Here is an 11,700-nt window from a genome sequence, read left to right as displayed (position 1 = left end):
GTAGACGTCACCTGATGCTTCTGTAAGACTAGGGGCTGGTGCTGCTCTTCCAGTTGGGGTAGATGTACGGCTTCTCTGCTGCCCGCCGTGTCAAAGCGGGCAAAGAAGCTGTTTAAGGTGTCAGGCAGGGTGGGGTCGCGGCTGATCAGCTGGGTGCTGTGTTTGTAGTCTGTCATGGTTCTAATGCCTCTCCACATGCTTCGGGGGTTGTTGTTGATGAAATGTTCCTCAATCTGCTGTTTATACTGGAGCTTGGCCTGCTTAATACCTTTTTTCAGTTCCGACCGGGCCCTGCTATAAGCCAACCTGTCTCCAGACCTGTAGGCAGCATCCCGGGCTTTCAGCAGGGCCCGTACTGTGCTGTCCATTGTTCTGGGCTGAAAAAAAGGTTCTTGTCTAAGATTTTATAGTAAATCCCCCCCATTGGCTACTCAATGAACTGAAGTCGTCCTGTACCCCAAGCAGAAAAACAGTCCCAAAGCATAATGTTTCCACCTCTGTGCTCGACTAGGATTACGATGTTCTCTGGGTCACGCTCGGCATTTCTCTTGCTTCAAATGTGACGGGTTGAGTTGACGCCATCGAGCTCAATTTTGGTGCCGTCTGATCACGGCACTTCCTCTCAAGCGTTCTCGGGATCATTCAGATGTTCACTTGGCAAAGTTAAGACGATGCCTTCGTGAGCAGAGGGACCTTACAGGCGCTGCAAGATTTGTCACAGCGGAGTGTTACCAGTGGTGTTCTTGGTGACTGTGGTCCCAGCTGCCTGCAGATCATTAACAAGCTCCCCTGAGCGGCTGTGGGCTCATCCCTCGCCTCACGCGGTCTTGCATGGAGCTCCAGACAAAAGGGATCAGTTGTTTGTTTTTGTTTTTTTTAATTTCCAAATATTTGCACCAGTTGTCGCCTTCTCACCGTACTTCTCATTGACGGTCTTGTCAGCCTTGTGCCAATCGACCATCTTGTCTCTGACATCCTTTCCCAGCTTTTTGGGCTTACCCACGATTGTTAGAGATGTTGGAACAGGAAGAAACTGATTCTGTGGACCAGTGTGCTTTACGACCTAAGATTCGAAGTGACTAAAATAGATTTTTTTGATTGATTGATTGTAACATAAATGCCTCGTGGTCACATACCCAATACGTGGAATCCAGAATTCAGACTGGGTTAAAGGAGATCAAACTGCCGACTTGGTCCACTCGACATGCAAATCAGTTTGTATGGTTTCTTTTTGTATTTTACTCAGGATTTTTTAGCTGTTATTTTGTTTCTCCCCATCAAAACGAAACTCCCATAAAAAAATAGAGACGGTTTGTTTCTTTGTAGGTGAACAAACTTGCAGAATCACCAGGGGACAGTATGCACTCCTTGTTCCAGTGTAGTTTCGTGGTTTGCGTTTGGGCTCTAACGCGGTCAGAATCAAAGATCGGCAACAAACCGAACAGGACAACTGCTTATACTGAGGCACAAAAAGAGCGGGGCACAAGCTCACCTTTGCCGGCTGCACTATGACATTTGTTGAGGGCTGCGCGACGTTCGTGCTCGGCGTCCTCCGCCTCTGCTCTTCACTACTCGTCTCTCCTGCGGACCAAACAAAAGATGCAGACGATGAACCGAGGCCACCGGCAGTTCAGTGGCACAGTTAGGGCGATGTTTAATCTCGCCGAGAAGTCCTCAATGAAATTTGTTTGACCCCCTGTTTTCAGAGAGAAATATTGCAGATAATAAAGGCCCGGCATTCCTTAACTGAATGCACGTCACCTGCCGCCTTTCATGCCAGAGTTTTAGACTGAGATCATCTTTTGTTGCGAAACGAAGGAGTTGTAGCCATGTTGGTCAAACCTTGAAAAATGACATGGGCATTCTCATGAGATGCCAGGCTCAGAGTATGTGCTGTGAATGACTCTCAGCTACTACTTCATCAGATTTCAGCTCAATATCTGTCAAATTGACTGAGCTATAGCCCCGTACGGTCAGCTGGTGTCAATCATGTTGTCGCCATTCATGCAACAGCTACAACTCTGCGTTACACATCATTACGTACCTGGAGGTAAATGGGGGATTGGAAGCTCACAAAAAATAAAAAAATAAATAAAAGTGGCGGCAGCAGCAGGGAGATGGTACACTTCTGGTGCAGGCTGGGGTCCGTTCCAGGAAAACTTTCACAATGTTTCAGACAGAATAACTATCCGACACAAAAACTGACGGCGGCATAAGGCTGTAAAAGTTTAAAGGTTGGTATACAATGGCAAGAGTCCGAGCGGATCTGCGTCCAAAGCAGATTTTATTGTCTGAAAAACAACTTTAGTCTTTAAAACTTCATAGCAGTTTGTGTGAAGGCCATTTTAAAAACCTTTACACTGAGTTTTGCACTCCCTGGTTATTCTGGCAGAAATGTTGTGAAGTTCCTGATAGAAGTGCCCCCAGGCTGCACCGGAAGTGTAACAGCTAGCTGCTGCTGCTGCTTTTTTTTTTTGCACTTGCAAATAGAATTTCCTTGAACTAAGTGTTAATTTTGAAATTGACAGCAATGTAAAGGGTCGTAAACAGCGTTCAAGTGAACCCGCTATGAAATTCTGGGGATTCGAGTTGTTTGAATGTCCACTTTGGACTTGGCCCCACTTGGACTAGCCATTAGCTCATCAGTCCTGTTGGAAGTAAACCCCGTTTCTCTCAACCGAAGCTGCTCTTCGAACTTTTAAATGGCTGTTGTTAGCTAACTTCTATCATAAGTCAACTTTACGCCTGCTTAAAAATCTAACAGAACAGTAAAGCAAAAGGAAAAGGGTTTTTGATTTCCCAGTACAGGAAATGCAGCAATATTTGTGTTGAAATTTGGTGGATATTAAAGGGAAGTTGGATTATTCCACTTTGATCTCGGCCGGTGATAAAGAATCCTGAAAATCGAAACAGCTCGTTGAATAAGTTCATTTCAAACCTATAGGCGCTTTGAACAAAGTGGCATGATTATGATATATCACTGTTTTTATATTGGTGGGAACTTCAAAGAACCCCAATATGCTGTATATTCTCAAGTGTTTGCCCCAATACTCAGAATAAGGAAGCGGTCTTTCAGGCCTTAGGACAACGGGCTGTTTGAGAAATCCTAAACTGGAGGCATCCAACATGATCCTGAAGCTAATTTAACAGATTTAAGCCATATTTTCTGTTATGAATTAGCATGCTAGCACAATTTGTTAAAGCAAATGGTGTCAACATCTGCGCAAAAGGCAACTGATTAAATGATTGGTTAAAGAAGAAATCGTAGGAGGAAGAACTTCTTCAATTATGTTAAAAAACTGTACTTAAATGAAAAATTACATCGTGCAATTTAAATATTGTTTAAATTAAAGGATTTGGATCTTAATGATTATATATAAATTAGCTGTCATTCTGTTCAAAAGTTCAGGAAATAGTGTCAGAGCTTTACTTTAATCATTCTTTCCTAAAGTCTTCTACAGTAAATCATCCCCAGTATATCATCATAGAGTCACCTTCGTGTTTGCTCGTGGTATTAGGGAAGTAAGGCGTTTAGTGTATGTTTTCCACCTCTCCTATTATGAAGAACCGTGGCCAAACAGGCTATCACCCTTTCAACAAATCCAGGGTTTTCACGGCTCAAGTTCTCAGAGCGACTCAGGTGGTTGCCTCGGCAGGCTGCCGTGTTCTTGTTAATGAGAACTGACGCCATCAAAACGCCGTAACAGCTGCACTAACAGCTGCCCTGTTATAAAACCTCTGAATCTCACTGATGAGAGTCCACGGGGTTCTTCGTTTAAGACTCTGCTAAAGCCTTTTCTTTCTGATAAATCCTATAAATAGGGTTGGCTTGGGTTTCCTAAACCATTCATTATTTATGCTGCTATAGGCTCAGACTGCTGGAGGACTTGGTGACCACATTTCCACCCTCTGCTCTCTCTTTATTCTCTCTACTTTCCATGCTTGCATTTGCAATTACCGCTGCCAATATCCTGTCTTTGTGTTGATCATGAAGCCTAGGTCATGTGTCATAAAGCAGAAGTGTGCCTCTTGCCTCCAGCAGAATAAAAGTATTAGCTTTTAGTTAGTTGCTGGACTGGATGATTTCTCGCTGCAGCAGAATTGCATACGCCACAAACATCCAACAGTTAACGGAAATGAAAAAGTTAATATTGATGCCCTGATTATTAGCTCATGGCTGAGAAAAAGACGCCAGTCCCAGTTTCTAATGGCAACACTCCTTGTTATTTGACCAAACAGGCTGTTGGCGAGGCTGCCACTCTGAAAGACCACAGACCACAGATTCAAGGCCACAACCAAAGATTTTCCTACAATTGTTTCAAGCCCAAAACTGCGCAATGTGAACCAAGTCTAGGATAAATCACCATAATCCCCATGCCTGATTTCAGCGTTTGCATCCTGAATCAGTTTAAGGTGATGAAAAATGCTATTTATATGTCGGTGTTCCTACGTGTACGCTGCTAAGGGAAATATATGTTATTGGGACTGGATATGATGACATGCAAAACAGCTAGCTACTCATCAAGATTTTTTTTTTCTTGCAATCATTATATTAATGAGCTACTTACTGGATGTGTGCAGGCATAGAAACAGAATTCTTCTGAAGTGCGATTTATTTATAGATTCAATATCTTTTAGGGTTTTGCAGAGTGCCTGGCTTCCGGATGCTGTTTCAATTAGATCGTAAAGTGAGCGAGAAGAAGTGCTGCTGTAAGTGTTGTACAACGACGCAGAAAAAGTGAATGGGTTTCGTTTCTTCCTGACGGTTAACCGAATCTCTTAACCTGCTCACAAGCAGGTTATGAGTTAAGCCTCTGTTATCATGGCAATCTCGTCATGCTCCACAAAGTCCTCCATGACTCTGAAAACTCTGACTTTCAGCACAACGTAGATGGTTACATGGGAAATCTTGCTTTTTAGTAAACCTCTTTATTCACGGGTGTGCAGATAACATCTGTGCTGTGTTTGGTTTCATTTTTTGTTTCTTTAAGAGTTGATTTGAATGTGTTAGCAATACACCCCATGAGTGACCGATGAGTCATTGGTGATAGGTTTATTCGTTAAGGACAACTATTCCTAGTAGTCGTTTCGATTTGGTAAGAAACAGGAAATCAAAGTTACAACATTAGCTTTGTTTTCTTGTTCACCGTGATGCAATGCTTTCCAGTACATGCCCCAGTTAGGAGGTGCATTTTAAATACTATCGCTTCACGTTTTTGCCCTGAAAGACTCAGCAAAAACATGGTAATCTCCCAGGAGGACTGTTGACCGTGTGCGTTCTGAGCTCTTACCAACAATAACAAAACCTCCATCGACTTCCTTCTCGGGTGTCGACTTCTTCGAGTCCTTGCGGAGTCCAAAAAAGCTAAGCATTCTCTTTTATCTGCACAACAAACAAATAAATGAACATTTCAGTTCAAGAGAATGTCACCCGGAGTGGGTAGTTAAAGTTGAAATCGCTATTTGAGACGTCAAGTTAGTCTCACCCTTTGTTTAACTGTGCTAAATAAAACAAGCACTCGGACTTTTGTTGTTTAATATAACATTATTACAGACGTGTAATCCTATTATAGTTTTAAATGTATATTTATGACAGTCATCTTTTTTGAAAGTGATATGTTCTTACTGTGGAGGCCTGTGAAGTTGAGAAAAGCGCTCATAAAGTCAGATTGTCGTGGTTCACCTGGTGCCACTTGGTGGTTAGTTCCTCCTCCACCGCTGCTCGCCTAAAATAATATCCTAAACAACACTCGCTCGGTACTTTCAACAATATTATCCGTGTTCTTTGTTTGGGACACCGATATCAATTTGGTCCGTGTTTTCGTGGAAACTAATAATGACATTAATGGTTCTGCTTTAAATCCTTCCGCTTGCTAGATGTAGCGGAAATGTTTCTTTAACGTTTCTGGGGACTAGAATTCTAGAGCACCGCGGATGTGTCGTCACAAACGATAGGAGGCGCTCGGTGTTAACACCGCCGTGAGCCGTCAGTGCAACTCCTCTCGTGTTTTACACCGTGTGTGTGGAGACTCCGCCCGCGCGGGCCAGCGTAGCATATAAATAAGTTCACTTAGGTTTCCCGCGCGGTGGTGTGTTCTGAGTCCGAGCCCAGCAAACGCCATTGAAGGAACCCGCGAAGATGGCAGGCATCCTGGATGTTCCCAAACCGAGAATTAACTGCTCCATGCTGTCGCAGCACATCAACCGACCGGTGTGTTTCCTCGGTCGCGTCGAAAAGGTCGGGTTACTTTGCACACAGCTCGAAGAATAAGTTGTGTCTTTACTCCTACGCGTTTGGCTAACAGTTACCGCGGTATGTTCGTAACGCAGTGTTTGCTTTTTGCTTGTGAAGGTTCACTCAACCGGGAAGACGTTCACCATGTTGGACGGAGAAGGACAAACCGCAACAGTTGAACTGAATGAACCAGTGAGTGCATTAAAAATTAAGTCAGGTCTTGTTGATCGGGTGTCAGATTTGATGTATGTTGTCATCTGTCCTCTATTCTAAGTGACTAAGTCAGCCCTATTTCTCAAACAATATTTAATGTGTTTTGGGAGTGTTGTCATATTTAGTCATGAATGTAACATGACGCGTGTGAATTTGCACTTATCTTATAGCTAAACAGTGATATAACTCTGAAGTTGAAGTCTAAACAGGAGGCGCGCCCCCTGGTGGCAGTCCGCCGTATAAGTTTACAAGTGGTAATACACTTTATATATGCAATTGTTTTTTTCTCTAAGTGTCGACTTCTGTTGATTTTAGTTATTACCATTGTGCTGGTGTTTCAAGTAATCATTATTCTAAAAAATTTTTTTAGTTGTAATTAGTTATTTGATGCCAAAAATAATAAAATCAAAACCTGCATGATTGTGTGTAGGGGGAGTATGTGAGGCTCCGGTTGTACTTGGAAGTTGAATTTACTGTGCTCCGTGTCGGGAAATATCAACAGAAACGCACCCGAGAAATTCACAAATTTGTTTTAACAAATACCACAATAAGACAGGACTCAGACCAAACACCTGGTCAACCTTATTAACTAGACCTGGCCGTAGTATCTACCGTATTTTGCACACTACAGGGCGCACTGGATTACAAGACGCGCCGTCAATAAATGGTCCATTTTCAAGCTTCTGTCACATATAAGGCGCACCAGACTATAAGGTGCATTAAGCGTCAAGTATAAACGCCTCCACCGCTCGCTCAGGTTTGCACGCGGTGCGCGGAGCCCTGTGCGACTATAATTGAACCTCAATGCTGTGAGAGGTGCGGCTTTGTAGTTTACCAAAGTCGTACTAAACCATTACGATTTCTTGCATATATAAAGCGCACTGTCGTTTTTTGAGAAGGCTTTTAAGTAAGCCTTATAGTCCGGAAAATACGGTCATTTGAATTAAAAAACGAGCCAAGTCCAAACATTTGAACAGGACACCAGTGATGTTTCGCTCAACACTGTTTCGAGCACACGATGCACGAGTGTTGTGACAGCGTTTTGAGCTCTGCGTCAGGTCTCCTAAAGTCACGTGGCTGTGAGGCCTTATATCACATCGACGTTGTGCTGTTTCACGGGAATTCTGACGGGGCTGGGCGTTTCATAATCGAGGCCCAATTCAGTGTGAAAACAGTGGGGTATTTGAGAGAAGGTGCCATATGAGACAGGCGTCTCCAAAGCTGGAGAGGTAGTAATTGTGTAACAATTAGGGGGGGAAACTCAGGGATGTACATGTTTACACATAAGGTAGGCGGAGGCAGCATTAACAGTGTATGTTTAGTTGCTTTAATGAGTATAGGAATGTGTTTCTATGCTTGAGAAATACAAAGAGCAGCTCTTTAGAAAATGGGGTTTTCTACTGATGACACAATCACACCATAACACAAGTAAATATTAATAATGTCTTTAAATAAAATGGTCAAAAGTTTTGAGATGCACATAGAACTTGCCCTTTGTTTCATGCAACTGTAATGTTGAAGGTCGGCCAGCAGATGGAGCCACACTCCACTGTACTACATTTAAAATCCTTTCAAGTTTTTATTTTTGTCTTTTTTTAGGGATCCAAAAATAATTTAATTCATAGAAAATTCAAGTAAGTTTGGAATTTTTGGGAAAAGCCAGCTGTGCACATCATCCCACAAAGCTTTATAATACATACATTCATAGAAAAGGTGTTCTGTCGTCTCAATACCGTCACAAAATGAACAAGTGTTATCATCAACTGCAAAACGAGGTCTGAGGAATTCCTCAGAGGGGTAAACTCATGAAAGATTTTGAAGTGGACTTCCTTAGCTTTTGGTATAGTATAGTGTTTCTGCAGAACTGAGTAAAGTCTGAATGTTATAAATTAGTTCTCTTAGTTCAAGTGTTAACATGCAGATGCTGAGTTGACTGGATCAAGTTTTTATTTGGTCCTTTTTGTGATTTTTTTTTTGTATGCCTTCTGTTTATTTAGTCCACTTTATTTTGTAAACAAGACTTTTATAAATGACGGCAACTCGACATGACAGATTGGTTGGGTTTTAAATTTAATTTTGTCTGTTCAGCTCGAAGAAGAACTGAGCGGCATCGTGGAGGTCATCGGCATGGTGTCCAACAAGGGAGTTCTGATGGCCACCACGTACAACATCCTGCAAGAGGACAAGGGTATTCCCTTCGGTACGTTTCACACGACGGAGCAGTAAAGCAGGTGGACTACAGTGGCAGTCGTCGCTTGTGAATCACGGCGCAATTTGATTTCTCCCTCAGGTTTAGAACTCTACAATGAAGCGGTGAAGGTCCTTCACGATTTCCCCCAGTACTACCCCTTCCAGGTGACGACCAGTAGTTAAAACCTCCACGTTAAGACTGTTTTGTTGTTGTTCTTGTTGTTGTTGTGCTTAATTCCTGTAACAAAGAGGGGGGAAAATTGTAAAAAAGTTTTGCAATAAAATTATTTCTATACAACTGACAACATTTAGGTGGCTTCTTTATAGGTCCCAGTCTGAAAAAAACAAAACAAAATGGAGTTTACGTCCACAAGGACTGATGAGCCAATGGCTAGTCTGAGACCAAAGTGGATAGTTGTCGTCTTTGGCCCGGTCCCAATACTCACACTTCCACCCTCGTGTCCTTCAAATGCTCGTTCATGCTGAAGAGTTTGAGTGTGGAGTGGTCTTTAGCCCCTCCCCCTTTGTGTACTACATCCACCCTCTGGCTAAGTCCGCATCCAGGTGGACTTCGGCGAAGTATTTACCCACAATTCATTGCTGCATGTGACATTTTGATTCTTTTTTTATCTTTAGTGACGGCAGAAATATGGCGGCGGTGACAGAGCGAGCTGCGTCTGTCACGAATAAAGCAGTTTTCAAATGTAAAGCATTGAAATAATTCTTGTTTCACTCTGCTGTAAATGTGAACACTATCAAACTTTGCTCCGTATTCAACAAGTCATAACAAAACACATTTGAACAGCCAAATATCTCCTGCAATGACTTTGGAAAGCAAAAATACCTAAACTGTACTTTTAAAATCGTACTGGTGCCTTCTTCAAATACCAAAACAGCGACCGGTCTGCACTGTTGGATGTCGCAGTTAAGGCCCAGAGGTGCAAGTAGAAGATGTAACCTGTACTGTCCCAGTTCTCCAACTCTTGCATGCTTGTAACAGATCAGATGTCTGAATGCACAAAGTGTCACAGTTTAGAGAACTGCTGAAATTGTACAGTTCTGACAAGATTAGAAACCAATCTAGCAACACTTGGATGTGCTTCCAGCAGAAAACGGGCCCCGTTCAGACCTGCTACTGGTGTGTAATCTGTCTTATCTGATCCCAAGTGGCCAGCGTTGAGTATGAGCGTTCACCCCTGACGTTGAAATTTGAAGCGATCAGCGCGTTGCACTGCGAAGCAGGATCAGTGGGGAAACTCTGGGTTTGGTTTGGGATTTTCAGAGTCACAGAAGTGGCTCGCTTTTTACTTCTCTTACCGCGACAGCTTGTGCTGCAAACCTAACCTGCTTCTGGATTAGACTGTTAGGCTTCTGGATTAGGGATCACATGCTGTTTTACAGAAACCGATCCAGAGTCAAAAGGCCTTGATTGACTTAATGAGTTAATAACCAGCTTCTTGCTGGCGCTAAGCACAAGTCCTCATTGTTAGGGTCGGCTAGGCCAGATCACCTAAGGAAATCCAAGGTAAGTGGAACTTGCTCAACTATGTCACTATTTTTTTTTATTTTTTTTTTTACATTAACACTGTTCAGGTGTAATGTGGCTGAAGTGAAGGAGCACTCAGTTCAGCAGGTGGTGTTCAGTGTGGCTTGGGACAGTTTGTGTTCAGACTAATGTGAATTAGACCACCTCCGGAAGCCGTCTTCACCGCACGCCGAGTGTATGTAGTATAGAGCGTGCTCAGCTCGCCCAGGACGGATGTTAGTAGCCGGTCTGAACGCAGTCTCCTGCCGTGACGATGGGAGTGCGTGGCTCGAGCCTGACCTCGTGGAAAATGGGGCACGAAGCAGCTTGGAACAGGTTGTGTTTTAAAGACCAACAACACAGATGGAGGATTTCCTAATTTTTCTGATTTTGCCTTAATAAATAATTACCCTGATACCACCCTTTGCCAGACTGTCATTAGGGACACTTATCCTGGTTGGCAGCAGTTTCATTGTTCATACCTCGAAACATTAAAAAGATATTTATCTATACTCTAAAGTTATAAAAATAACATGTCACTTGTATGTACAGCGGGTTGTCTTCCATCCTGGAATTTAAGTGGATTTTCAGTTTCATTATAAATAATAAATTTACAAAAATACTCTGGATTAACAAAGTTAATTGAGGGGAAAACTCATTCTAAATAAAAAAAACTGATCAAATGTATTGATTATCTGATTATCAGCTTGATAAAAGCAGGAGTTTAGTCAGTTTGCTGCTCTGGAGCAGACAGGTGTGTGTTAACACAATGCCAAGCTGGAAAGACATCAGCAAGGACCTTAAAGAAGCAGCTGTTGCTGCTCATCAATCTGGGAAGGGTCAAAGGTCATTTCCAAACTATTTGGATTCCATCTTTCTACGGAGAGGAAGATTATTCCCAAGTGGAAAACACAGCTGCCAGTCTTCTCAGGAGTGGATGTTCCAGTAAATTCACCCCAACGTCAGACTGTGCAATGCTCAGAGAAATCAGCTCCATCTCAGACTCTACAGGCCTCAGTCAGCAGGTTAAAGGTCAAGACAGGAATATTAGAAAAAGACTGAACCATTATGACTTGTTTTGAAGGACTGCAGTAGATAACCTCTTAACATTAAGCAACGTTGGAAAGAATAAATAGACAAAAGATAGATAGATAGATAGATAGATAGATAGATAGACCATAATGGTCTAAGTCTGGTGTCCAGTTCCTGTCCTGCATGTTTGAGACGTTTCCTTGATTTAACACCTTCCTTAAATGACCGGGTCATTAGAAGGTCACATGACTGATGATCTGAACCAGGGGAACATTTAGAACCTGCTAATTCACCACTGTTGCTAGGCAACATCAGAGTCAGTGAATTAGACTCCTGTTGGAAGGGCGGAGCCTAATTTAGTGCTATTGCTAAGCCACATCAAAGTCGCTAAATTCCTTTGTGACATCATATCTTGATGACATCACACAGACCTTTAAAAGAGCCAAGAATCTTTGATTCCCAGTTCAGTCCTCTAAACGTTAGAGCACTGTTCACTCGAGTCCTT

General features: G+C 42.7%; 2 protein-coding genes across 3 annotated transcripts in view; one reads left to right on the top strand and one right to left on the bottom strand.

The window, feature by feature from the left end:
* The window catches only part of umad1 (UBAP1-MVB12-associated (UMA) domain containing 1), a 13,300-nt gene extending 7,411 nt beyond the window's left edge, over positions 1–5,889 (bottom strand). Inside the window, exons 1-3 of one of the 2 annotated variants that reach the window (XM_037975746.1) lie at positions 5,627–5,889; positions 5,292–5,383; positions 1,493–1,581 (exon numbers count right to left, since the gene is read on the bottom strand). In XM_037975746.1, the coding sequence (XP_037831674.1) occupies positions 1,493–1,581; positions 5,292–5,373 (171 nt within the window). In that variant the 5' untranslated portion in view covers positions 5,374–5,383; positions 5,627–5,889. The remainder of the gene's footprint in view (positions 1–1,492; positions 1,582–5,291; positions 5,384–5,626) is intronic. The other variant, XM_037975747.1, reaches the window with a different exon arrangement.
* A 186-nt stretch (positions 5,890–6,075) lies between these two features.
* On the top strand, positions 6,076–8,940 carry rpa3 (replication protein A3). The gene is made up of 4 exons (XM_017404858.3): positions 6,076–6,238; positions 6,353–6,427; positions 8,537–8,648; positions 8,739–8,940. The coding sequence occupies exons 1-4, from the start codon at positions 6,140–6,142 to the stop codon at positions 8,819–8,821; spliced, it is 369 nt and encodes a 122-aa protein (XP_017260347.1). The 5' UTR covers positions 6,076–6,139; the 3' UTR covers positions 8,822–8,940.
* Positions 8,941–11,700: the final 2,760 nt, after the last annotated feature.

This window comes from Kryptolebias marmoratus, linkage group LG5 (genome assembly GCF_001649575.2).
Source record: "Kryptolebias marmoratus isolate JLee-2015 linkage group LG5, ASM164957v2, whole genome shotgun sequence".
NCBI classification, from domain to species: domain Eukaryota; kingdom Metazoa; phylum Chordata; class Actinopteri; order Cyprinodontiformes; family Rivulidae; genus Kryptolebias; species Kryptolebias marmoratus.
The sequence above is the reverse complement of the archived record's forward strand: the minus strand, read 5'-3'. Positions and strand labels throughout refer to the sequence as shown.

Bases quoted from the DNA above. Each gene is read 5' to 3' on its own strand.
- rpa3 (XM_017404858.3), top strand. From the start codon at position 6,140: ATGGCAGGCATCCTGGATGTTCCCAAACCGAGAATTAACTGCTCCATG. The intron at 6,428-8,536 runs GTGAGTGCATTA...TTGTCTGTTCAG, and splicing joins CAGTTGAACTGAATGAACCA to CTCGAAGAAGAACTGAGCGG. The intron at 8,649-8,738 runs GTACGTTTCACA...TTTCTCCCTCAG, and splicing joins GGACAAGGGTATTCCCTTCG to GTTTAGAACTCTACAATGAA.